The 25,430-nt window shown below is 38.5% G+C and overlaps 1 protein-coding gene across 2 annotated transcripts in view; it reads right to left on the bottom strand.

The window, feature by feature from the left end:
- Positions 1 to 1,059: 1,059 nt before the first annotated feature.
- Positions 1,060 to 25,430, bottom strand: part of TRAPPC12 (trafficking protein particle complex subunit 12) — a 54,658-nt gene continuing 30,287 nt past the window's right edge. The window contains exons 7-12 of one of the 2 annotated variants that reach the window (XM_064447983.1): positions 20,327 to 20,399; positions 16,523 to 16,596; positions 9,064 to 9,162; positions 3,619 to 3,719; positions 2,727 to 2,814; positions 1,060 to 1,407 (exon numbers count right to left, since the gene is read on the bottom strand). In XM_064447983.1, coding sequence (XP_064304053.1) covers positions 1,165 to 1,407; positions 2,727 to 2,814; positions 3,619 to 3,719; positions 9,064 to 9,162; positions 16,523 to 16,596; positions 20,327 to 20,399 — 678 coding nt within the window. In that variant the 3' untranslated portion in view covers positions 1,060 to 1,164. The remainder of the gene's footprint in view (positions 1,408 to 2,726; positions 2,815 to 3,618; positions 3,720 to 9,063; positions 9,163 to 16,522; positions 16,597 to 20,326; positions 20,400 to 25,430) is intronic. The other variant, XM_064447982.1, reaches the window with a different exon arrangement.

Here is a 25,430-nt window from a genome sequence, read left to right as displayed (position 1 = left end):
GTCCTTTTCCCTGGGGAACATTTCCTGCACAGTGTTGCACTTGGTAACGAGAAAGCAGAGGCACTGAGCTGCAACGGGTTGTGTTTTCTCTCTGCCTAACTGGCAGTGCTCCTTTCTCTGCCCAGCAGAATGTCAGAGTGGAGCAGCTATGCCTGTCTATGCTGAGAGGAAGCCACAGGCTCTAGAGTAGGCATGAGGAAGACAGCTGTAGTGTAGTAAGAGCTGAAATAAACACACATGCACAAGTTAAGTGGTTCCTAGAACAACCTTGTGGCAGGCATCAGCTGGTGACACCCAAGTAGAGATGCTGGCCAGAGAGTGGTAGAGAGGAAAAAAGTATTGATGAAGTATTAGTTTGGGAATAGAGGAATCCCCTGCTCCCATCCACTGCTTTCCAGAATCCAAATGCTTTAATCTGAAAGATTTAATGGTATCACAAAACCAATGAAGTATAGGGAGACCATTTAGTATCTTCAGATGATGTAGCCTAACATACTGTGGGGGGCTGTATGGCTCCCTCGCATGCCGCCTGCCACGTGGTCACGGGCAACCTGCTTCAGATGGCCCTGCTTGACCCAGGGGTTGGACCAGGTGACCCCCAGCCATCCCTTCCAACCTCAGCCACGCTGTGATTCTGTGCGGGGGTTATCAAGCAACCTCCTTGGAGAGCAGCGGACATGCAGAGGTGTAATACTTAATAGTTTGATGGGGGCAAAATGAGACACAATAGAAGCAAGTGCAGAGAAGTGCATTCAGAATTTCATTTCTATAATACATACACTGCTATTCTGTCAATAACTCTTAGCTGATGAAATCAGCTCATGTGATTTGCTCACTAATTACTGAAAACCTTTAACAATCACCAAGACAATATAAGGTCAAATTAACTTTTTCTTATAAAAAAAGAATCTGAGTAATTGACTGTATATATGCAGAGCATGCTGTAATGAAGAATAACCAATCAGTAATAGACTTGTAGGGGTGAAGCTGGCTCCAGGTCAGCTCAAAGTCTTCACAATTATAGGATGTTACAGACAACAGATTCTGTAGTAATGCCACTGAATATTCACAACTGAATAGATTTTATTTCACATTTACACATTAACAAGAGTATATACAATTTAAAAAAATCACCCTTGCTGGAAAAGATTATTTGGAAATGATCTATCCTAACTTGAGACACTGAGTATTAAAGCTGTCGCCCTCTTTGATAGCTACGGCCTCTAAAAGTCCCTGCTTCTTCTGCATACTGCGAGATGACTCCAGTTCATACATAGTTGTCAAGTTGAAGAGAACACTCTCATGCAGGTAGTGTTTTGGGTCCTGCTGAACCATTCCTTCCAACTGCCGGAGGGAATCCTTCAGTTTTCCCAGATAAAGAAGACAAACAGCAGCATTGTTATTAGCCTAGAGAAAAATATATTGTAAATAAATAAGTGTGTGTGTGTATACACAACAGATTTACTATGTGCTAAGAATTACTATTTTCTGTGTGTGTGTAACTAAAATACATCATCAATCACACAGTCCAACCCCTTTCTTGTTATTCTCAAGATTTATCCTGTACCAGAAGGACCTGCTGACTTCTAAGAGCTGAAACTCTAAAAGATAGAGTCTAAACCGAAATATAAATAGCAAAGGACATTAGTCAGTTAATTCTGAAAGTCATCTGAAACAGATTTCAGAAACTACATGAGCCTCTGCACGCTGTCATTTTCATAGGTTTTTTTAAATGACTTCACTATATCTTCAGAAGTGGTTTTCTCTCTGGCTTACATATAGAAGATCCACATAGGCAACAGGAAGAAATTATCACAAAGGCATCTACAACTGACTTCAAGTACATTCAGCAGACAGGGCAGTCTAAATACATCATAAATGATCAGGTCAGGTTCAACTTGCTTTTCCGCACAAAACAGGTTTTATGAGTTACCAAAAGATTCCAACAGTACAAAGTCATATAACATATTTAGCAGCAGAAACTTTCGCACTTTCTAAAAGCTGCAGATAAAGGAAGAGACTTTTTTTTAGAATTCTTTTTCTCTCCCTTCAGGAAACCTTACTGGTCTCGTGCCATATATAATACATACTAGTTTACAGCCTGCAAAATGATGCAATTCACATGCTGCTTAAACTGAGTCCCCTCAGCCTTCCAATGGCCTTTAACCAGGCTGCCGGGGGCAAGCTGTCTCAGGTCTTAGGAACGCTCTTATATGACCATGCACTGAACACTGCCAAATGTCCAAAACCCAAAAGCAAATTAACAGCTCTTCTTTGATCTCCTCTTGTGATGGGAATCCAAGGCTCTGATAGGCAACGTGTTAAAAATGTCATGTTTAAAATTACAATATCTCTTCAATGTTGTGTGAAATCAAGTTAATCTTATATATGTTGGCAGCTGCCATTTCTTTTTCTGACATGCATGTCTACACTAAAAACAGTGAATGCAAAAAAAAGTGCTTTTGCGAAGATCCCATAAAACATAACGTTTTGGAATGTCTGCATGCGTGCCTAAGTATTCATGCCCTTCATACAGACTGGTTCTTCATTTCCCATCCCATTTCGTATCTTATCCTTACGTACACTAAAAACCCTTTCGCACACATGCCACATCCAATTTTTCTGTGAAGCTCTGAGCACGCTCTGGGTACTAATTAAATCCATGCATGAGGCATTACAAGAATAATTTAGGTGTTCATTATAAATGTACGAATTTGGAGATTTACCACAGCATTTGATGAGTCGATCCTTAAAATTTCTGTGAAAAATCGATGAGCTTCTGCAAAATTATTCTGACCAAGGTGGAGAAATGCTCTAGAAAGTAAGTGACATATGAATGAGTTCTCCTCAAAAACCCAAGGTGATAATATATTTTAAAAAGAATGGACACCATTTTTTATTTTTCCTATTATAGATATGAGAGTTTCTGACATTTGCTCTTCACGGTGTAATTACAACCAGCAAGGAGACACTGATTTACAGACAAATGGAATGACAACTTGGATCATTTGGCTGTTATATATTCTGCCTACCAAAGCAACAGTCTTCATTGTGTTTTTATTAATTTAAATGCAGATACTCTCTTCCAGGAATTATTTCCCTTCATGAAATCAGCCACGCTATATAATTTTCAGAGCACTTTTGAACAGTATTTTCTAACTATATTAAGCCAATGTGCTAACCATTACAAACTGAGCCCCCCCATCATGCAACTCGATTTACTACAACGTATTCCAGCGCTCTTTGAAACTACTAGGCGGTAACTTTACTAGCAGATTTGATTGTAGGATAGGGGCCCAAAATAGCTTCTCCTCTCCTAAGAGTAATTTATGCAAATGTATATTGAAAAAAGCAGAGTGAAAATATGCAACACCTGGAAGAATGAGAAAAAGCTTTGTAAAATCAACTGAAGGATCACAATTTCAATCCAGGATAATATGACTGTACCAAGTAATACAGATCTCCTGGGTCTATATGCCATTCAGTCTCACTTATGACAGATGTAGTTACATAAAAGAGAGAAAGAGAATGGGATTGTCTCAAGGGTAGTTTAATGCTCACAATGCATACTTTGCAAAACTATATTTTAGAATTTCATTTAGCTATTAAATTATCTACCTGTTCATTAAAACCATAATTTGGCTCTGCAGTCCATCCAATTTGTGAGTCACTTTCTCAACGTCTTGAAAATATTTTTCTGCAGTTTTTATGTCTCCAATCTAGACAGTAAAATCATAAGAAAGTTACCACAAAGAGAAGAAGCCTGATTATATCTTTTACAAAGGATAAGAACACAAAAACATATCAAAGTCCATTATCTAATTGTTTGGTACCATGCTGACTGGGTAACGTCTGTTATCAAACAGGGTATTTGAAGAGCCATGTTAAGATCATGAAAAGAACCCCAAAAGCAGGCGCAGTTTTATCTAAGGCAGCGTTTCTCAGCTGTGGGTTGTGGAGCATTCGTGGACTGCGTGGCAGGGGTGGCCCACCTCCTCATTTGGCTCTTTTGCTCTAACTGACTCCAGAGTTCATAAAATTAGCTGGAAATGAGAAAAGGTCAGAGTTACGCCCAGTGAGACTGGGCGTTACTCTGCAGGAAGGGGGCACAGACACTGCCCACAGGCAGGACTGGAATACGATAGCCTGGTAGCCAGCACAGGACCTATAAGTGGTCAACCCACAGCTTATGGGTCACAGCCAGGGCCCACAGGATGACTTCAGTGCATCTAACCAAAACACATCAGAAAACAACCCCAATGCAATGGGTCACTGTGGGTATCGGTGAGACGTTCCACTTGCAGACTGAAAAATAGTGGTGAGTGGATTATGCAGGCTGAAGGAACAAGGGGTTTGAAAGCTGACATAAAGAGGAACCAATTTTATGGGAGGCGGGGACAGGGAAGGGGACTCCTAGAAAGGAAGGGGTATTTCACCTAAGCATATGTCACATATACTGCTATCTGAGATGAAAAAATATTAGAAGGCGGCCCCTTTGGTAAATAATTGGTAAATAATTTAACAATGCACATTTTATAGAAGCATACACTCATACTTTTGGTAAGGATTCACAATATAGTGTCTAATTTTGGGCTGGAGGGATGGAAGAAGAAAACTTCCTATTGGGTAAGATAAATCTAGGAAGGGGAGGGAAACCAAACCAGCTCAGGAGCATAAAGCCATGAAAACCAGGCAGCCCTCGGGTGGGAAGCTTCAGGGGGTCCTCAAGAGATCGCCTTTTTGATCAAGAACAGGACCAACTTTACCAAAAATGTCTGTGACAAACGTGTTGCAGGCTCCTTAAAGCTCTCAGGTGGCGAATATTACACAGCCTCCCTAGGAGACTTATTCCAGAATTCTTACATACCCTTAGTATTACAAAATATAAGTCTATCTTGCTGCGCTTTTCACCCCAACTCTTTGTCCTATCCATAATGGTCGGGGAAATTAGTACAACTCCTCTTTTTTAACAGCCTTTTACATACTTGAAAATTTTTATTGCACTTTCTCCTATGCTGCTTCTTCTAGAATGAGAATCAATTTTCAAGAAAATCAGTGTTCACCCTTTCTCATAGATAATGCTTTCTGGATTCTCTGATCATTCTTGCTGTTCTTTTCTGAACTCTATCCTGTTACTTCACATCCTCCCCGAGTGCCCGCTGATCTCCAACTGATCTCTCACCAGCACTGAGAATGGAAGAATTACTTTATGTTTCACATGGAATACAAAGTTTGCTTTTGTGCCACAGTATTTTGTTTACCCATGTGTAGTTTGCTTACCCTTAGCCTAATGCGTTTCTACAGAACAGTAGCTCGTTGTTCCCCATTTTGTATTTGTGTGTTACTCCCAGTCTTTGGTAGTATTTTGCCTTTGCTGTTTGCATCACAGCCAATTTAACATTTCAGTTTCTCAACTTGTCAAGATTATTTTGCATTCTGATCCGGCCCTTCATAGCGTCTGGCCACTCCCAGCCTGGTCTATTTTACAAGCACGTTTCTAATTTCATTGCACAGGCACCTAACTGAAAAATAGAAACACTGCAAACCCTAAAGGGATCCTTGTGGAAAGATCATCTAGCAAGTCCTTCTAGTCTCCCGGTGAATGGCTCTCCCAGTACACTTTTCAGACACAGCAAACATCCATTTCAAGGTTTCATCTAGACGACTTCCCCATTTGCTTATGGGAGTTTCACAGCGGCAGTATCCAGAGTCCTACTAATATCAACTGTATGACTGGTACTGCCTTACCTCTAACCACAAGACCTCTCCCTTGACAGCATAAAGAAGTTATTAGTCTTTACATTTAGGGGATGATCCAACTGCACTCAGAGGCAACAGTCCATCTATCAAAGCATTTATCGAATACCCATTAATACTCCAGCTAATTAAGCAGATGCATTTCTCCCAGATGTTACGTAACTGGACTCAAACAAAACATTATTCATTCTAAAAACTTGTACATTCAGTTATAATGAGAAAAGATACAATTCCTTTCCATAAATAAAGGTGAAAACCACCAAGAAAACAGTTACTTTTAGCTAAAGGATAATGCTGGCACAAGTGTAAATGAATCCATCATTGAACATTTTTAGCCTGGAAATTAGACGGAAGCCCCTAACCATGAGAATAATAAATTTCTAAAGCAAACTACCAGTTTGCTCCACTGGGAGCTTGAGGAGTCCAAATCTAATATGCTTTGAGATTAATCACACCTTATTTGTCATCATAAAGAGTTCTCATTTCTTAGCGGCATCTTGTATCTTCTCAGCAAACGTGCCAAACTTTTAATTCTTGTTTTTCCCACTGAGGGGAAACAGTTTACTTTTTTTTTTCCCCCCAGAACATTTAAAAGAAAGAATTAGTTTTAACTAGTCATTAAAATGTTAAATATTTAAAGTGGTCTTCATCGCTTAATTTTATTTAACGACGTTCAGAAAACATTACTCCAGTATCTAATAATAATTAGCACTTCAAATAAAAATGAAAATTCCTCTGTTAACCTCAAAGAATCATAACCTCTGACAAGAAGCCTCCAATATACTATGTGCTTAAGTTTGCTGTTTGTCTGGAAACCAAGATTATTTTTCTTAAGTATTCCTAGGACTTATTTATTGCTTTTAACTCTGTTTTGCAGCAATCTATTGCAGAGGGTAAGGTCAGGCAGCTTTCCACTTTCTGAAGTCTTTAATGTAGTTATTTAAATGGCAATTCTGGATAGGTCAGCCAGCAAGCAGAGTCTATTAGCAACACACAATAATATCCTGGAGAATAAATGCATTCACTGTTTCCCCATTCCATGTGAATTTCTGTTTTACAGGCCAGGTGGCTGCCGACAGAATTACAGTGCTTCTGAAAATTTCGCTGTGATAGCCTCTGTTTTTTCCTGCATTCTCCATTTCTCTCATCCTCATTTCCCACTTATGTTAAGGCAGCAGCTAAAGGCGGCATCAGATGTAGGCCTCTTTATGCCCCAAGATATGTGTCAGTAAAGAAGGCATGGTGTCTTAAACTAGTACGCCCAATTTAATTAAGAAAATCGCACACAAAGTAAGGTTTTATATGTTCAAAAAGGATACCTTCTTTTCTGTTTAACTCCTGAACTTCCACTTCATTCTACATTATTGCTTTGTTTCATATATGTGATGTCTACTGCCAAACAGTATCTGTGACTGATAAGCAGCTAAAATCTGGCTCCCTTGTGCCTCTCTTGGGTAATGTTCAATGTTAAGACAATAGTCTGAGGTTATTTGGGAATCACTACCTGTTTTTTTGGAAGCTGTGACATTTCAATACAAGAGAATTTCTTTCCATTTTACCTGCAAGAGGTTTATTTCTTTCACAGGGTGCCTTGTCAACAGTGCACACATAGCGCACAGTGGTCTTACCAAAACCATGGTGCCCAGCCCTGCAACACGCTTCTCTTTCTTTGAACTTCTTGGTTTTGTTTACCTGTACACTGATTATTTCTCTTAATACATCAAAATCTTGCATCTATTGCAACAGTACCCTCCAGACAGAGCTGAAGATTTTGTCACACAAAAAGGTGATGTGCCAAACAATAAAAATTTATCTCCTTAAGGTGCTAGAAGAAAAGAAAACATTGGAATTTAGAAAAGATGCTTTTTATTAACTACTATCTAGGATCACATGAAAGTATGAAGAGCTCCTCATACTCCCTTTCGCTATGTCCAGTCCTGACAGTAAACCCACTAAATAATAAAGGCCAGTTGTCACAGCCAACATCGCGAAGGTCAATGACTTCAAACGAGACTGTACGGAGCCTCAAACTCCACTTTTGAAATGGGGTGGGCATAATTATTTCCAGTCAGGAGATGCTTTCCTCCTGAGAGTGAACACTTTTCGATAGCAAACCGAGCTGCTAACAGACTGGAGAGTGTGACACTAGGGCAGACGCTCTTGTCAGCAAGGCAGTACCAGTAACGTACCCAGCCATTTTTCCCAGTAAGACCAGAACTATTAATAACTTGTATTTCCAATAGTAATATGCATATTTACAGTACCATTCTTTAATACGCATAATTACTAGGTTGCCTATTCAGATAATAATTAATGCATACAGTCAATATAATAAAATTGCTCTATAGTGATGGAGATCCACTTTAAATCAGACTTTTAAAGACAAACATGTCTACCACACTGTGAAAACGTTCCTGCTGAGAACCGAAAATCCATAGCTGAGTTTGAATGACATTCTATTATTTCAAGCAAACAATATTAATGATTTAATTATCTATCAAAAGTAAAATATTCCATTTCAGTATAATTTTATAACATGAATGCCACAAATAAGATTGTGTGTAAGTACTCAACTACTCAGAATTAGATTTATAATAAATAGTAAAAGGAAGTAGATAAAATGGAAAAGTTTGAAGAATCAAGATCAGAAAACTGAAAGAACTGCAAAGAACTTGTGAGATCCTAAAATGTAAAACAATCAGATACTAATTATTTAAATGCCTCATTTTCTGATAAACAAAAAAGTACTACTGTACTTACATCTTTTTTTACTTAGTATGGTAAGTACATAGCTACATGGAAATTTATTATACTTGTGCAGTCCTGTTTTTCCTTTTAATGTGCCCTCCCCTGTCTTCTTAGGGGTGTAACCTGGACAAAAGAAGGAAACTCTCAACTTTCTTCTAGATCAGGATAGCAGTTACACAGCGTGACTGAGCGCTGCATGCAGGTTGAGGCAGTGAGAAATGATTTTTTTAGTGAAATTCTGGCTCACTGAAGTCAATGGGAGCTTTACCATTAATTTTAGGGAAAGCAAAATGTTGTTATTAAATTATTAGCATAATTTTCTAAAGCATGTTGTTTGTTTGGTAACGTACATGCATGTACTTTTTATATTATAGGTGCCTTACATTTCCTAAATTTAACTAATATTACGTGGTAGAAGTGGTTTTTTTTGTTTTGACCACTGCCTCTATAATTTGATACATGCCCCATAAAAATAGCTATAGTTTTAAATGCAACAATTATTCACTACATAGCTGTCAATAGCAATGTTACCTAGCAGATTCAGAATAAAATGCATACCTGAAGGAAAATCCTTCCAATTCCACTCAACAGCTGAGGCTCTTGCTGTGGGTAATATTTGATGACGGTGTGATAAGCATCTACAGCAAGCACATAGTCCTAAGGGGTGAAAAGCACACAACCAGATATTTGAGCTCAGCATTCTTCAGTCTTTATGTTGCCTTTTTTTTAAAGACATATTTAAACAGAATTAATTGCAACTTGTCAGTGGAACAGAATTTCTACCTACTATAGGCACTATAACTGGTCTCCTCTCAGTTATACTGAAGCTGCATACGCTGGGGATCTTCCTTTTTTTTTCTCAGCTGGATCATATTCTGTTTTTAGCTAAATGCCAAGAACAAAAATCTGAACATTTACTTTTCAGCTTAGATATGATTTAGGATGAAAATCAAAAGCCTTCTGTGTGACTGGGGTATACGTACTTGAGAATGTCTTATGTTTCAAATATATGTATAATTTACATGGTTTAACAAACTACGTTCTGAAGCTTTGGGAACTGTTTGTGCACATGCTCTTAACTTGTGAAAAATATAATGTGTCAGAAGCTGCAATTCAGGCACATTTTCAGATGACAAACTAGTGCTACTGCCAAGGGAAACAAGATCTTTTCTATCCCTCCACCCAAATCCATGTTCACTTCTACCACGCTGCGCAGAAGGAAAATGAGCAGGTAATCTAAAGAGAAGATTGCTTTAGGCTAAAACTAAGCGAGGGGTGGGCTGGTTCTGAACTACAGGAAGCTTTGCAAGTGGCCCCACATGCACCCACCTCCACAAAGACCGTGCTGGCAAGTGGCAGCTCTGAGATCTGCTTGCTCAAGACACAGTGCAACCGTACCCTCCAGACAATGACCAGTGACAGAGGATTAAACAAAATCACGGTCCCATTTCCCACAGGAAAGAAATGCCCGTGTGACTGGTTTTTGCAGTCCAGCTGTTTCATGCTTAAACTGGCGTAATTCAGTGATCTAAGCAGTAAATGACTTTTAGAGCCTGGTCTTTGGCAGGCATACATGAGAAGTTCTGCATGTGCTCTATGCTGACTGCAAGACGTGCAGTAGGTACATTCATGGGGTACAGCGCTGCACTAGCCTCGGCTACAGCTTCTTGGAGCAGAGAAAGCCTGCATTTGCTTATAAAAGCCAGGCATATGCAAAGACAGAAGACTCTCTGTGCTATACTAATTTGGTGATTCCTGACAGTCCTGCCCTTCAACTTAATAGAAGAATTTGTGGTGGGTGTTAGGAAGCAAAATACATCAAAGAATAATCTTTCAAAACTGCACAGACATCTTGGGATACTCTCTACCCTACCATTTTTTTTGGTCAAATTACAGTACTCATTTAACTTGTGCCTAGAGTGATCACAGCTACTGGTAAAGGTACTTTTTCTTCATCTCCTGCTTAGGCTGAGGAGGCAATGTGCCCCCAGTGTAATGAATTTCTCTCCCGAGGTTACATTTAAAATGACCAAACCTTACTTGACTCTTGCACCAGGTCACCGTTTGGAACGTACTAATTGTTTCATATACCCACGCACAAAAAATAATCAAGATAAGTCTTTGGAGTCTGATCTGTGTATGAGAGGAATTAGATATCCCATAATGGCAGAGGCTGGCTTGAACAGCCCAGGAGGCACTCTGCAGGACCTTTCTTTTGTAAACTGCTTGTATATTGTGGGTATAATGATGAATTCTGAACAGTTAATTATTAACATTTAGAGTTTATTCCAATTCTGGTGTGCCATGCCATATTCATGCTTATTATTGGTAATGGAAAGTGTTCAGAGCAAAGACAAAAAGCCATATAAACAAAAATTTATTTATTTAAATTCTGATTTATGTAGCACTCGGAACTCAAATATGATGAAATTTATGCTACCAAAATTTTAATAAATTTATGGCTTACAGAAAACTCAACTTTCTCTGTAACAGCTCCCCCTAAAGGACTTAATTGATCATGGACTCCCACTGTGTTAAGATAAGCATAAAAATCTTGGAATAGGGACCCTCTGAACTGGCTCCTTAGAACCACCCCTGCCACACTTGTATTAGCTATTAATACCTGCAAAAGCATAATTTATAAAAGTTGAAGGATTGTCTATGAGTGTGATTTTTATCCCATTAAGGATAAAATGTGCTCATTGGAGAAGTGATTTGATTACAGCAAATTCTAGCTTTTGTGCTCAATGTCTTCCATTCTGCCGTCTAAAGCTGCCCCTTGCCCAGTGCTCCGTCCCATGCACGCTCTAAGGCTTAGGCTACACAACAAAGATGCGTAGCACAACCACAAGGGATGGGGGCTTTACAGTCACATCCCCAAACTGATGTAGAAACAAATCCCAGGAAATTATTCAGTTAAGCAGATAGAAGAGTGCTTCTGTCATCTTAGTTTACAGCTTAACATGCTTTGACTGCAGAAAAGTCTCAGCCAGAGGCAGCTGCACGAGGGGGCACTGTGTGCACAATTTTAACACTACAGGCTCCCTAGTGTAGGTAGCAGCCAGCCTTGGGAGGAAAAAGCAGCCAAGTAATGACTTGGAGGTCCATGCCACAGGGTCTTCATGGACTAGTCAAGCAAACAAACCCTCTTACCCTTCTGCATTCCCTGCCAAGTGACTGTACATCACCACATGTGTTATAGCTAGGAGTACATAAACATTCGCACCTCCTAAAATGTAAGAGCAGAGATGGAGAGTCTGTGCACTGTATTAGTGGATATGCCGCTCTGTTTCCATATGATGGCACAGCACATAGCTTCTGTGCTCATCTACCCCATGCCTTGCAGTACCTAAAACAGGAATGGGACCCATTTCTTCCAGGAGATGGCAAGAGACTAAGTTATATATGTTCAAAGCCACTCCTAAGCATAGGCAAGGATGGCCCCAGGATGAAAACATTATCACAATATCTAGGCTTGCTTCTAAACACAACCTCATTTTGTAGTTACTCCAGGATCTCACAGTGAGTTTTATATGCATTTACTCTTCCCCCACATTATCATGGAAGCAGCAGTAGATTTCTAGAATATCCTACATACTCTAGGATGTATACAGAAGGATACTCTAGGATGTGATACAGAAGGATACTATTCCATAGTAAGTTACAAAAGCATCTTATCTGACAGTTCCTTCTGAAGGAGCATATTGTAAAGTAGATGAGATTTGGTCTCATTTACTAAAAACTTTGTTTTCATTCTCAGCTTTGCTAATGTGACATGGTACAAGAAAAATTGTCTGAGAGAATGATAAATGGACACCTTCCCAGAGGAGTCAAGTCTTGGTTGATACAAGTTGTGAGGAGTGACACATATTTGGTACTGCCAGTTAAAAAACCTAACGAATACAGCTTGTGATCTTAAGACTTGTCATGGTCTTTAATTTCTAAAGATTGCGAGCATTCAGATTTTCCACACCTTCATAACAGAATCCCAAAAGAAGCACTGAAGTTACGCAGTTCAGGATATGAATGAGAGTTGGCCTATTGTTTTATATTTCAAAATCTCTTTTACTATGAAAATTTGGAGGTAGCATTAAAAATACTCATCCAAAAGAGTTCTAGTAAGCCGTTGGATCTACTTGCACAAAAAATGCAAATGGGGGTTGTTTTTCCTTTGATGCACTGCAGTATAGCTGTATTTCCCTTCATGGTCACTGCATTATACGTTTTCATGTCTCCCTCACCACCACCTTAAGGACGTAAAATATTAATTATGAGATATTTGGAAATAAGCATAAATGACCATGATGAGCAGAATGCTTAGAATCGGTTCAATAAACCATACACTAAAAATCGGCTTTATGAACTATACAAAGTAAATAGTTCATAACCACTGTAGTTTGGGAAGAGAGGACAGGGATAGCTCATCCTTCCTTTCTATGTAGTGCACTCGTGGAAGGGTTATGAAATCAGAGATTTGCATTGTTACGAATCCAAACAGCAGTACTGCGCACAGTTAGGCAAAAGACATGGTGATTCATGCAGTCTTCCTCCTTTACATCATAGAGGAACTAAAGTCCTTAGGCATCAGTCCCTTGCAAGCTGTTATCTCCTTCTTTGTACAGTTTTAATTGTATTAGACCTAAATTAAAATAAATTCTAATGCTTTTGTTTTTACAAAGGGCAAGTTCTACAAAAGCTAAGACAACACTGAAAAAAACACCTAAAAAGTGCAAAATGTGCCTTTAATTAGAGTGCATTTATAATATACACGGAGAGTACTTAAGTGTTGATTCCTCAGAGAGGTAAAGGCTGGTAAGATAACGTCAAAAGTGATTTTAGCTCAGATGAAAAGAACTTAAAAAGTTTTCAAGACACTTCCATGGTGATTTAGTAAAATGACAGACGTTCTGCAATTAAATTGTTGAACTGAAGCAATGTACATCATCAGTTGCATTTTAAATGAATGTTCTCTCATGCTGCTATATTCAGGGTATGCTTTCATAGTGACTTAAGCCCACAGTTCTTGTAAATGGAAGTCTACAGACACACATGTTCCTGCTGTATTTCTACCTCCTCCCTTAAGCTGCCCCTTGTTCACATGAAATGGGAAAAGCCGATTCAGTTGATATGACTGAGATCCACCCATTTCTTTGGTTTTGCCACTCAGTTAAGTCCAACAGTGGTGCACAGAAGAAAGCTAGAATACATTTAAGAGAGGTTATTAAAAAAAAAAAAAGGGATCAACAGGAAAAGCCCGTATAGTAACACTGCCCTAAACTGCTACCGAACTGGATTATCGGTCACAGAGATAAAGGGACACAGCAGGCAGAATTCAGCACCTAGGAAAGATGGTCCTAGGATAAATGAGACATGTGATTAATTTCCTGTTCCACTACAGGTTTCCTGCGCAAGTCTGGGTCAATCACTTCTTTGCACCTCACCCACTACCTCCAAAACAACATACCCCTCTATCCCAATAATTTAATGAGAGGTTTAGCTATTAAACTAATGAGGGCATATTTAAAAAGATGAAAATTGTTGTGCTACATAAACAGAATTCTTTGAGTCAGATAAGTAATGCAGAAGAGATATGACATGCAATAATTCTAATTAGATTTTTGGATAACTGAAGCAGATTTAAATAGTTATAGGCCCAACATCTAATCAAAGTCTTTTTTTTATTTTTAAGAGTCAATCCTGGCAAGATTGTTCCCTATTAAATACTACTGAATTTTTTTGGCCAAAGAAAGAGGTTAGTAAAAATAAAACTATCGGTTTTTCTTTTTTTGTATACCAATGTAATATAGTTTTCTTTAATAAATCATCATTATTAATCTATGAATAACACAAGCTATTCCATTCATCTAACAGTACTTGAGAATCATATATGACCATATTGCAATATGGTAAATGCTCACTAGATGGCAACAGATGGCACCGACTTGGGGAATGAAGTCGGTTGGTTGGTGGTGGTTTATATTTTTTAAATTTTAAATTACATACACTTGAAATATTTGAATAAAAACAAACAGTCTTTAAAGTGTATTACACAACAGCAAAAAATTATAAATGCGTGGAACTCTGATCAATTAATATAATTGCTCATAGAAGAATTAACAAAAGTGTGTTTAAAAATGATTAGAAGAAAGTTTCATACTGAATACTTTAGAAGGTGAAGATGATTATACCTTTGCTGCATATTCGAATGGTCTTAAAATTATTAGATATATAAATAACCAATAAAGTTATCTTACAGAGGATCTGTCACAGAAAGCAGAAAAAGTAACTTTGTGTACTACTCTGGTTTTAACTGCAACGTGACTATGTTTGAAAAAATCTTTCTCAAAAACTCTCTACTCCTCCATATAGGGGTATTTCTGAAAACAGAGACACTCACAACTACTCCATAGCCAATGTACTGAAATGCAAATTTCAGATGAAAGTAATTATGCATTAACATGCAGTTGTGGGCAATCTGGAAGTTACTGTGGAACCATAAATTTGTAACTTAACAGCTGTGAGGCAGGCCTTAAATACAATTGTCTTAAGATGTATCTGAGCTGAAGTATTTCTGAAGTACCATTTCCAAAAAGGTGATAATCAGTATTCACAAATATATTTCTATTACTAGAAGAAAAACCGCACTAACAATTCCGGATCAGAAGAAATGTGAGAACTGTGCATGCGTGTGGGTTTGTATGTACATGAGAAGACAAACACTGAAAGTGTTAAAAATAATTCACAGTCAAATATAAAGTCAACTTCTTGAAGAAACATATTACTAACATTTTCTTACTTATATATATTACTTTGTTTGGGATGGCAACGCATGCTTTTTTCCACTTGCTTTTTGAAAAAGAAAGTTCTTTAGAAATCGAACCTACGTCAAGTACCTACTTCAAAACACAAATGCTTACTAATTCTTAAAACTACCTCATGGTTTAACAGACAATTATTTCTATTCAAGACAGAAATTATCTGATCACAGTATCATTATGAATACAAATTTCTGTTTTCCCTAATATTCCTGAAAAGGATCTTCCATTTCATATAGTTTTTGGATAATTGGATCTTAACTAAAAAAAGTGTGCTTTTTGAGGTACTGTTATACTAAGAATGGAGCCCCGTTTGGGAAGTAGCTTAGTAAACATCAGAGGGTCAGGTTTGGCATGTCCTTGGGCAATCAAAGAGCAGGGAGCAAGGAGTGCAAATATTGGCCTCTGAAGATTGTACTGCTGACGGCTCTGCTCCAAGGCTGTTATTGCTAATTGATTTGTGAGGTACAATTAAGTTCAGGGTAACAGCAGTTTGTTGCAAGCTCAGAATGGCGATATCCCTGTTTCCTTGACCATGAGGTGAACATCAGAAGAAGTTTCATTTCTACTTCCTGAACAGAAGGTGAAGAGTGTTGCACCAAATGGAGTAGGATGGCTTAAAAAAGTAAGGGGAAAACAAGGGAAAAAAAACCAAAACCCAACAACGGTGGAAGTCAATTACTTTTGCTTTTATTCCTTTTTCTTCCCCCCCTACCCACTAGTGAGGATTTAACTTGAAAGAAGATGCCTTATAATTGAGATAAGTTGACAAGGGAGGATGTATTTAGATGTTCCGGATCTTCATCGTATAGAAAGGCTACAGTATTATTAATGCTCACAAATAGAGCAACATTCCTAGTGTGTAGTTTGAAAAAGACAGAGCACATAATTGCTTTTAATTACAGCATTTAGTTAAGTGTTTGAAAAATTCAATTTAAAAATGCAAATTCTGTATTGTTATTGCATATTCTCCAGGATGATTTGGGGAGAAATAAGTACAGATATGTTCCCAAAGAACATTACTGAAAATGGTTATCTATTAAATAAGACATTATTAAGTCTAATTAATTCTTCACTAAGCAAAACCTCCACGTACAGTCAGGTAGTCTTCCCTTATCTATGCACCAGTAATTCTCTTGCACTTTCTCTGACATTCTATTCTGGAATATACGGCACCTCTGCAGTTGCTGCCACCCACGTACCTTCATCATTAGCAGACAGTTTGCCATGGAGTACATCACCCGGCCCAGACGTGACCTCCACAGCTGAACAGAGGCTGCAAAATAAGAGCAGCTTGTGAATTTGCACAAATAAATTAGAGGTTCTTTCTTGCCATCAATTAATGGCCCTATGAATTACGATTTTGAAAGATCCCCCTCGTTAACACCACTGGGTTTTAGCCTAGAATTTTTAATTCCCAGCCACACTGCACCATCAGACAGAAAATCCTGCATCTCTCCAGGGGAACTGCTCAAGCAGCTCTGGGGACCATACACGATGCAACAATGCAGAGCAATAGACAGCCGCTCAGCTTTGAGCTCAGGCCAAATATTAAATGCTGAAAGAAGACACGCGTTTTCCAATATCAGAACAAAAGGTGCATAAAAAGACTCAAGTGATAATGAGCATCAGTTTAAAAACATGTAATCTACAGCATTAAATGTGATAAACTAAAAAATCAAACATAACTAAAATGTCATTTCAGAGCCAAAACATGCAGGGTGAGAACTGTCTGAGTCTAGGACTGTTTGTGCTTGCCTCTGGCTTAGAGATATGCTGGAAAAATCTGTCAAGCCTGTCTGCTTTCCCCATGCTCCTGGAGCTTGCAGGCATTAAAAGCTGCAGCAGCAGATTTCTCTCTCTTGCTTTGCAGACAGACTCCTGATGCTCTAAGAGAATGGTTCACATAGATCCTTATTTTCTCTTGTGTTACAGTACCATAGATTAATGCTAGAAATATTCCTCTAATCCTCAAAAATAAACATTAGGAGTATTAATTTAGTACATCTGGAAAATAAATGTATTGCAGTCAATCAGCTGTCAAGGTCACTGTAATGATTTTAGAAGGGGGAGGAAAAGGAGAAGAGGCTACTTCAGTGAGATTGTGATAACTGAGACCACTTATTTGTATCAATAATGTAGTCTCTGATGAAAGCATGGCAGGTCACATCGATATTCTTTCAGCATACATAAATGCCATTACAAGTAAGAAGAGAGCTTGGTGAAATGTCTACTCCCCTTCCTAAAAAGTAAAACTCTCAATTCTCTCCAAAAACAAAACAAAAAAGAACAACCCATGAATATTCCCAAATTGTCAAAAGAGGGACATAATGTGGGTCCCAAAACTGAACACAGTATTTCATCCACCTTACCTCAAAATCATTCATCACTCCTAGCTTTTGTTTTAGAAATTCCCCCTTGACCACACATCCCTACTGCTGTTAATGGAGGGGATGATGTAAACCATGAGCAAATTTTTTACGATACATTTCTGTTTTCATTCCTTGTGGGAGTCTGTAAAACCTGGACAGAAATTAAACAACTCTCCTTTATTATTTCACTTATGTCAATCTCTCCTTTTCACACGTCCTCACAGTTCGGTAACCATGTTCAGCTTTTTAGGACTTAGGTGACAACAAATTAGATGTTGATTGCTGCAGTGGAGACATTGAGGTCTCCTGTAAATAATCCTGTAGCACAAGCTATGGTTCTCAAAAAGGACTGCAAAGCAGACAGACCAGGTGTCTTCAGTCTGTGCTATGAACTGAATGGGAACCTGATCTGGAAATTGCATAGCCGTGTGGGATGAAGCTTCTTAGCACTGGCAGAAAGGGGCTAAAGAAAACCTGCAAAGCAATAAACAAAATCGAAAAACCAACAGCCGATCATTGTATGTTACTGAAATGCCTGAAACTTACTCTGCAGGTCCATGCAGCCATGCTTCCACTCTAATAATTTGTTTTTCCTTGTTATTTATCAAGGACTCTGTACTCCACACTGCCATTCATTTCAATAGGAGCTCTGTGCACTGTGAAGTTGCAAAATTGGCATTTTATAGAATGCATTACCAGGCAAGTGGTGCAAGGCTAAACCTCTCTGCCTGTTTAAGTAATGGCAAATGAGGTGCTCTGTTCCTGACTAGAGATGTACATGGTCAGTCAATTGGTGTGGCACCTTCTTACACTAGCAATAACGAAATTACATGCTAAGCATAATCCCCAAAATGAATTAAGGCTGTCTTCACATAAAGTTAATAAGGTTTGCTTCAGCTAGTCTCACGTGAAAAGAACCAAACCCATTATCAGCCTCCTGGAGCGCCAAATGCAGTGAAGAAGCAGACAGGGAGCAGACCTGGATGACCTCCACAAACAACAGCAGTCAACAGTCTCTGCAAAGGTCCCATGAGCTTTTTGGCAGTCTTAAACCTACAGGCAGCTGCACAGTAGACATACAAAGATCTCTCCAAATTTTCAGCAGCCTTGTCCCTTGGTAAGTGCTAGCTGCTGCTTTTCTAACTATACCTCCTCCTGAGCTCAGCTCAGCTCCAAAGCAGCAGCAGAGAGGAAAAGCAAGGAGCCAGAAATTCATGACTGCAGGACACAGGATTATGAGACAGCTAGGAAAAAGTCCTGGTACCTTAAAGAGGAATCAGTGTCTTGGTTTTAAAGGGGTAGAAAGGAAAAGAATGCGGGGATAAGGAGGACAAAAATGAGGGTAGAAAGAGGTTAACAGGGAAAAGTAGGTAGGAGAACAGAGGCAAGAAGAATAGTAGATAGAAGGAAAGTCCTGGAGCCCTGTGGATAAATCTTCAATATCAGATTATTTCTCTTACCCTTTTCGTAAGAGTAGTAAATGTATTCATTCGACTATAGTTGCAACTGCCTTTGTGATATATGCTGCTCACACGTTTGTTCACTTTTTAGGGCACATCTAGATGGCGTATTTAGTCAAGTACAATAAGACATTAAAGCTGCTTTACATCCAGTCAACGTGAAGACCAGGCAGAAGAGTTCAGACAGGTCTGCACCCTTCCAGATGGACACTGTTTTAGGGAATTGCTTATAATAATTTTTTAACTCTGCTAACAATTTTACTTGGCCTCTTCCTAACTCAGAGACAGACTTCAGACTTTTACTTCCCACAGGCTCTAGGTAAATGTTATTCTAGAAAGAAGTTGGTAAGATTACCATAGACTGTTAGCTGAAAGGGTTTTGTTTTCCTGGTGTGATGTTTTTAACTTGCTAGGCACCATAAGTCCTTCATATAATCCATAACAATGCCAAAAAATGTCACCTCTTCTCAAATTCTTAAGTGTACTCAAATGACCTCATTAGTACCAATTGTTAAACAAAAAAAAGATGCTTGGACAACTAATTTGTCCTGATGACCCTTCTTTATGCAGTAATGTATCCTATGCTTTTGAAGTTAAACAACTAAGTTGAAGGAACAGGAAAAAAAACGTATTTGCATATAAAATCATGAAAATGATGATGTAGATTAATATAATCCAAATCTAATTCTAAAAAGTGCAGGTATTTCAGGAGCCTAAGTACCATGCAGCTACAGTGAGACCCAGCCATCTCTGTAGCAGCATCCTAGGCCAGTGTATCCCTTGTATGATGGCAGTTCAATCTAAAGAAATTTAGTGGATTTCAGTCATGAGGCCTGAGAGGAGCCAGTCAGCCAAGGCTTAAGATCAAACACCCACCTAGCTGCAACAGCAACACACTTACATATGCATCACTAAAGGACAGCAGCCATGTTCTTTGTTTCTTCTAAGCAGGAAAAAACAATGATTTAGTGCATCAGTTTGATCAAGGGCAAAACTGTGAAATTCATTCCAGCAAATAAAAGTACAAGGTGTATCATTTCAGAGGCTGAGTAGGCTATGAGATTACAAAAATACCATTTTAACAACTCTGGGCCAGTCTTGTGAAAACTCCTGGCATACTTAGGCAAGCAATAAAAACACCCTGCCTGTGAAAAAATGTTTAAAGAATACCTACCTTGTCTGTTCTCCTGTGTAATGTTAGTCATACTTCCATCTTCAGCTAAGCCTTGTTCCAAATTTTGTAATATCTGTAGTAAATTTTTTAAAGTAACCAACATGTGTTTAAACAGCACTATATATTAAATGCAAGTTATCTACAATTGACAGTCTACATGAAAACCAATTCAGGCAGAAATGCTTCACCTAGGTACAGTTAAAAATTACTGATTATTAGCATAGCTAGATCAATTGCACAAAGTAAGAAAGCCACTATATGGTAGAAGGATGTTAGAGTTCAGGTTTATGATACTTACAGAACATTAAATGTCAGCACACTCCAGGGACATACACATTTTGTTAAGCAAAATATGAAATATGCTTCACCAGAGAATGAACATTAACAACCGCAAAGAAAGTCAATCTGATTTTTCATAAAAAGCTGCTGCCTCTTGACTCCCCCACCCGAAGTATGAGCTCTGGTTTCATCCTTTTGTCCTTAATGAAGTATTCCTCTTAGTTCTTAACACAATTTCCTTCTCAGTGTTTCAGGTTTATTGCTTCTTTTTATTTATTACAGATTTTTAATCATGTAAATTGCTGAGTGAATGAAACATTTGTTGTATTATTGGAAGAATTAAAATGTATACTTAATGAAGATTGTGTCTTAAGCACTTTTAATATATGTGTGTAAGGTTCTATCTGAAATGCAAGGCAACTTCTTTTTCTAAGCCCATTACAGTTTCTCCGAATTTGTTTTCTGATCCCCACAGATCACCCTATTTTTCCTGTTACATATTTATGGCTTCGGTTGTAGGACATTGCTTGAGATTTCCTTCAAAAACCCATTAAGGCTCCTTGCTCTTTAATCAGCCGCTGTGGTTAGCAATTAGGGAAATACAAGGCACTCCTCTTCCGGGGACTGAGGGCACTTCTGAACACAGAGCGTGTTCAGATGCATTTCTTTTCCTGCACCAGCAAAGCATTCCAATTGTGCTCAGTGCTTTGTAAGCAAACACTTAAAAACAACACAGGAAATCCTCCAAAGCAAAGACAAGTAGGATTAATCTGGTTTCGGACAGCGTGTTGGTGCCTTCTACAGCCAATGAATTGGTACCTCCAGGAAGTGAATTCATGCCACGTACTTTAGACATCCTAAGGTGGAAGGAATCGCCCTAAGAGATACCCATCTCTTTCCACAGACTAGAGTGAAAGCTTGAAGTTAGGTGCCATAAATTTTGCTACAAGGAACTTAAAAGCAAGGAGAGACATATGATAAAATGACTGCAGTTACCACATGCCAGCTGAGCCAAGGTAATTTTCCCGATAAGAATTGTTAGCCCCTGACAAATACAAGGTAATATGATTTAGTGTAAACCTTGTTCACAGAGGGCTAGGCTAAGTTGCCTCACCTCAGATTCTGAGAGGTTATGAGCATACACCAGTAGAAGCTGCAGCTTAGTTGATAGGCGGCAATTTATGAGATCGCAGTGGCATGCCTGCGAGACTGCATCTCAGTCTCACTTTCAGAAGCAGTGTAGCCATTTAGCAATCCCTTAGAAACCAAAGCATTGCATTTAAGTGTTAAATGCCCAGCATATAACGAGGCACCTTGTCAGAGGGAAAAACAAACTCTTCTCTCCCAGAAACACCTTACTGTCTATTTTCTGTCCAGTCTAAAAAATATTATCTTTCTCTTCCCCTGGAAAACATCTAGTGATCACTTCCCATTTGCAATAAGGCTGAGTTCTTACTCTTGAAATGGTCTAGACATAAGGTGCCTTCATCACTGAGACATGCTGTCTTGTTTAAAAAGAAAACGCATTTGTAAAATCCCCTCTCTGAAAACATGTTCACTAACATAATAAAAAAAGAAAGAATTAGATATTAGCATACAATTAGAGCATTACATTAACCATTCTGTGACGTTACTTGGGGATATCTAGCCATCACCTCAAGCTCAACATAATTAAAACAGAACTCAGTGCTGATTTGAGGCTAATTGTTTTATTCCCTAGGTTTATCTCCTTTTGCCCTTCTTAAGTATAGGAACATCATCTGCAGTTTTTCAGCATTTCACCATTTCCCCAGCTTTCGAAGAATTGTTTAAGAACAACATTAATGATTCAGGTAGCTCCTCAATGTAAGCTACCTGGGTTAGTAGACATGAAATGTTTAATTTTAGTGAATCCCCTCATCCCACTTTTCAACAGATGGTAAACTGTTTATTTGAGCAATATCACATGGGATACCTCTAGACATCTTTGTGTCTATTATAAAGAGAAATATAATTGAACACTTTTACCATTTACTTAAACGTCAGTTTTACGTATGACCTATACTTATTCTTGTTTTGAATATTTATAAATACACACTCGTTCGTTTCACTGGCTAGTATTACTTCACTGGGTCCTTTGTCCATTCCCTATCAATCGCCTGTATACTGTAATTACTAACCTATGCATACCACCATTTGCATTCCTTGTTTCCTATCTTTAGGTATCTCTTTTTACTACTTTATTTTTTCTTCTACAACTTTTCACCAGCATTAGCTTCTTACTCAAAATAACCTTTCTTGGTGCTTCTGAAATCATGGCTTTTTGGGTACTCAGGCTGGCGTGGGATCATCATTTCTACAGACTTATCAAACAAGGCATCAAGACACATACCCCCTAGACTGAAGTAATGTATGAGAAACAGAATACTTATGTGACCTTTAGTAACTGAGCCAGAGCTGAAAGTTAAATGAAAACAAAACCCAAACTCAATCAGTAGCTGAGACTAAAAAGTTCATAAATTTGGAAGTAAAACAGAAGACCAGGAGATATGATGAGTGCGTACGGAAGGCCCGAGGAGGAACATAACTACTCATGAAGGAGAGTGGTGGAGCTGCAGAGGGAGTGGCTGATGGACAAATGGTACAAAATATATTTCCAGGAGCTCTCCCTCAATCAGAGTTCCCTTTAAGCCCAACTTGTTCTTCTCACATTTAGGTCTCCGGGTAAGCACTTATTAGCATGTCCCCAGCATTATTAGCACTAAAGCGATCACGCCTATGTTTTTAAATAAATACTTGAAAAGAACAAACCCTTTTGTGATTTAAATTACTATTGTTACTCTTACTGCTTGGCTATTTGGAGACCATTTATTTCAAGGTAGCTTTATAAGGGCAACAACTCATTGAGGCAATTCATGTCGAGAAGACCAGCAATAGCACAGAGACAGTAACAATTCACTGCATTCCTCCCCCAAGCTATAACAGGCATTTGGCACTACAGATTATTTCTTTCTCAAATGTTGTACCTAAAAGATATGTAAAATATCTGACCAGATCTTGATTACAAATTTGCAGGAATACTGGAAAAGGTAAAGACATTATTGCCTATACAGGGAAAATGAAAATGATGTTTTTGCACTCAACCTCCGATCCTGCTTCAGGTACCAAAAATATCTAAGTAGAGGGGGGCTGAAAAGACAGTTACCAAAACAGTGACAAAGTAAATATGGTTAGATATTTAAGTAGAATGGCCAATCCAAACTCGACAAGTGTCTGTAGAATGCAAACAACAAAAAGCATGAGGGAATTTAGCAGGTTAAAAGGAGGTATCAGAGAGAAAAAAGCAGAATTACATTACGGAAGAGAAACAAAACAGGAAGACAAATATTCTTATGACAAGAATGCATTAGCATGAGCCTGGAATAGCCTCCCAGGGGATCTGGCCTCAGCTTCATAGGCCGGCTCATTAAAAACAGAAAAAACCTTGTGTTGCAGAGACAGACTAGGTGAGCTAACAGGTCTTTTCTCTCTTCTAGCTTTTATGACTCCAAGATCATCTCATTTACATAATGACAATTCGTACCTCCTTCTGTAAATATGGATGACCAAAGATTATTTTTCTATTTTTTAAAATAGGGAAGTGAAACACTGGAGGCTTTTGGTTGAAAGCACCCCAATTAATTCTGTTATAACCCAAATAGTTCCCAAGTGTCACATAGAGATATTAAGACTAATGAGTGTACATCCTTTATGTTATTTTCTTGGTTATGCCATGGGGGTTTTCATAAATATTATGCAGTATATTCTACAACATTCCAGGTGAGAGATTACTAGACTAATAGCATTGCATTAAAAAAAAAAAAAAACAACAAAAAACCCCATATATCTAAAAAATGTTTTTTGTCAGCCAACCCTGACTTCAAATGGTTAAATTATCACCAATTTGCAACTGTCTTTTAAAACAAGCTGTCCTTTTTCACACTCTTGTTGCTACAGTTGTCTTTGAATTGCTCCAAAAGACAAGGTATTTAATGGAATGCAAACAAACGAAGTAATCTGTAATGAGGTGTCTAGAATAACTAATCAGGAATTCTCTTGAGAAGGATGGTATATTTTATTTGTTCATTTGTAGTTTTCTTTGTACCATACTTTAAAAAGGAACATCCACCAGAACACACAATGGCTTGTCCTGGCTCTGGTGGACTCTGTCAGAAGCAAAGGAGATCGTTCTGTTTCTGACCATAAACAGACATACTAATCCAAGAGAAACTGTGAAAGAGATGGCCATCGGTGAACCGAACAGCAAGTGCAGAGAATGGGGGACTCCTCAAAAGAGCTAGGAGAAGATGCACAGCAAGCCTCAAAGAAGCTTTCCCCAAGGGCGTGAGTGATCACACAGGATTTGTAGTGACCTAAGGCACTAGAGGCTGATGGACTGAGGACATGAGTAAACAGACCTGTTCTTGAAGAACTTAATGGGCAGAGAAATATATTTTAACTTGTAAATCTCCTTTATTTCTATCTCATCTTCTCCAGCAGAAGTGTCCCGTATTTAAACAAATAATCAGCCTGGTTCCTGTTCAAACAAAATCTTGCATTGTAGTTTAAAAGCTTCTTTGCTATACCGGGAGTGCTTTAAAGATATGCACTTCAGGGAAAAGAATGTCGACAGAGCCACCTCAAGACTGTAGATGACTTAAAGGTCTTGTAAAGGCAGGGGGGAGTTAATTTCCTTTCTTTCATTCCTCTACTGACCAATAGTCTTTAATCTGTGGAGTATCATGGCTGATCACACTGTAACTGAGACATGGCCATTTTGATAAACATAGCCAGATGGCTGATGCCC

Source organism: Phalacrocorax carbo, chromosome 3 (assembly GCF_963921805.1).
Source record: "Phalacrocorax carbo chromosome 3, bPhaCar2.1, whole genome shotgun sequence".
Lineage (NCBI taxonomy): Eukaryota > Metazoa > Chordata > Aves > Suliformes > Phalacrocoracidae > Phalacrocorax > Phalacrocorax carbo.
Note: the sequence above shows the minus strand (reverse complement) of the source record. Positions and strands in the feature narration are given on the sequence as shown.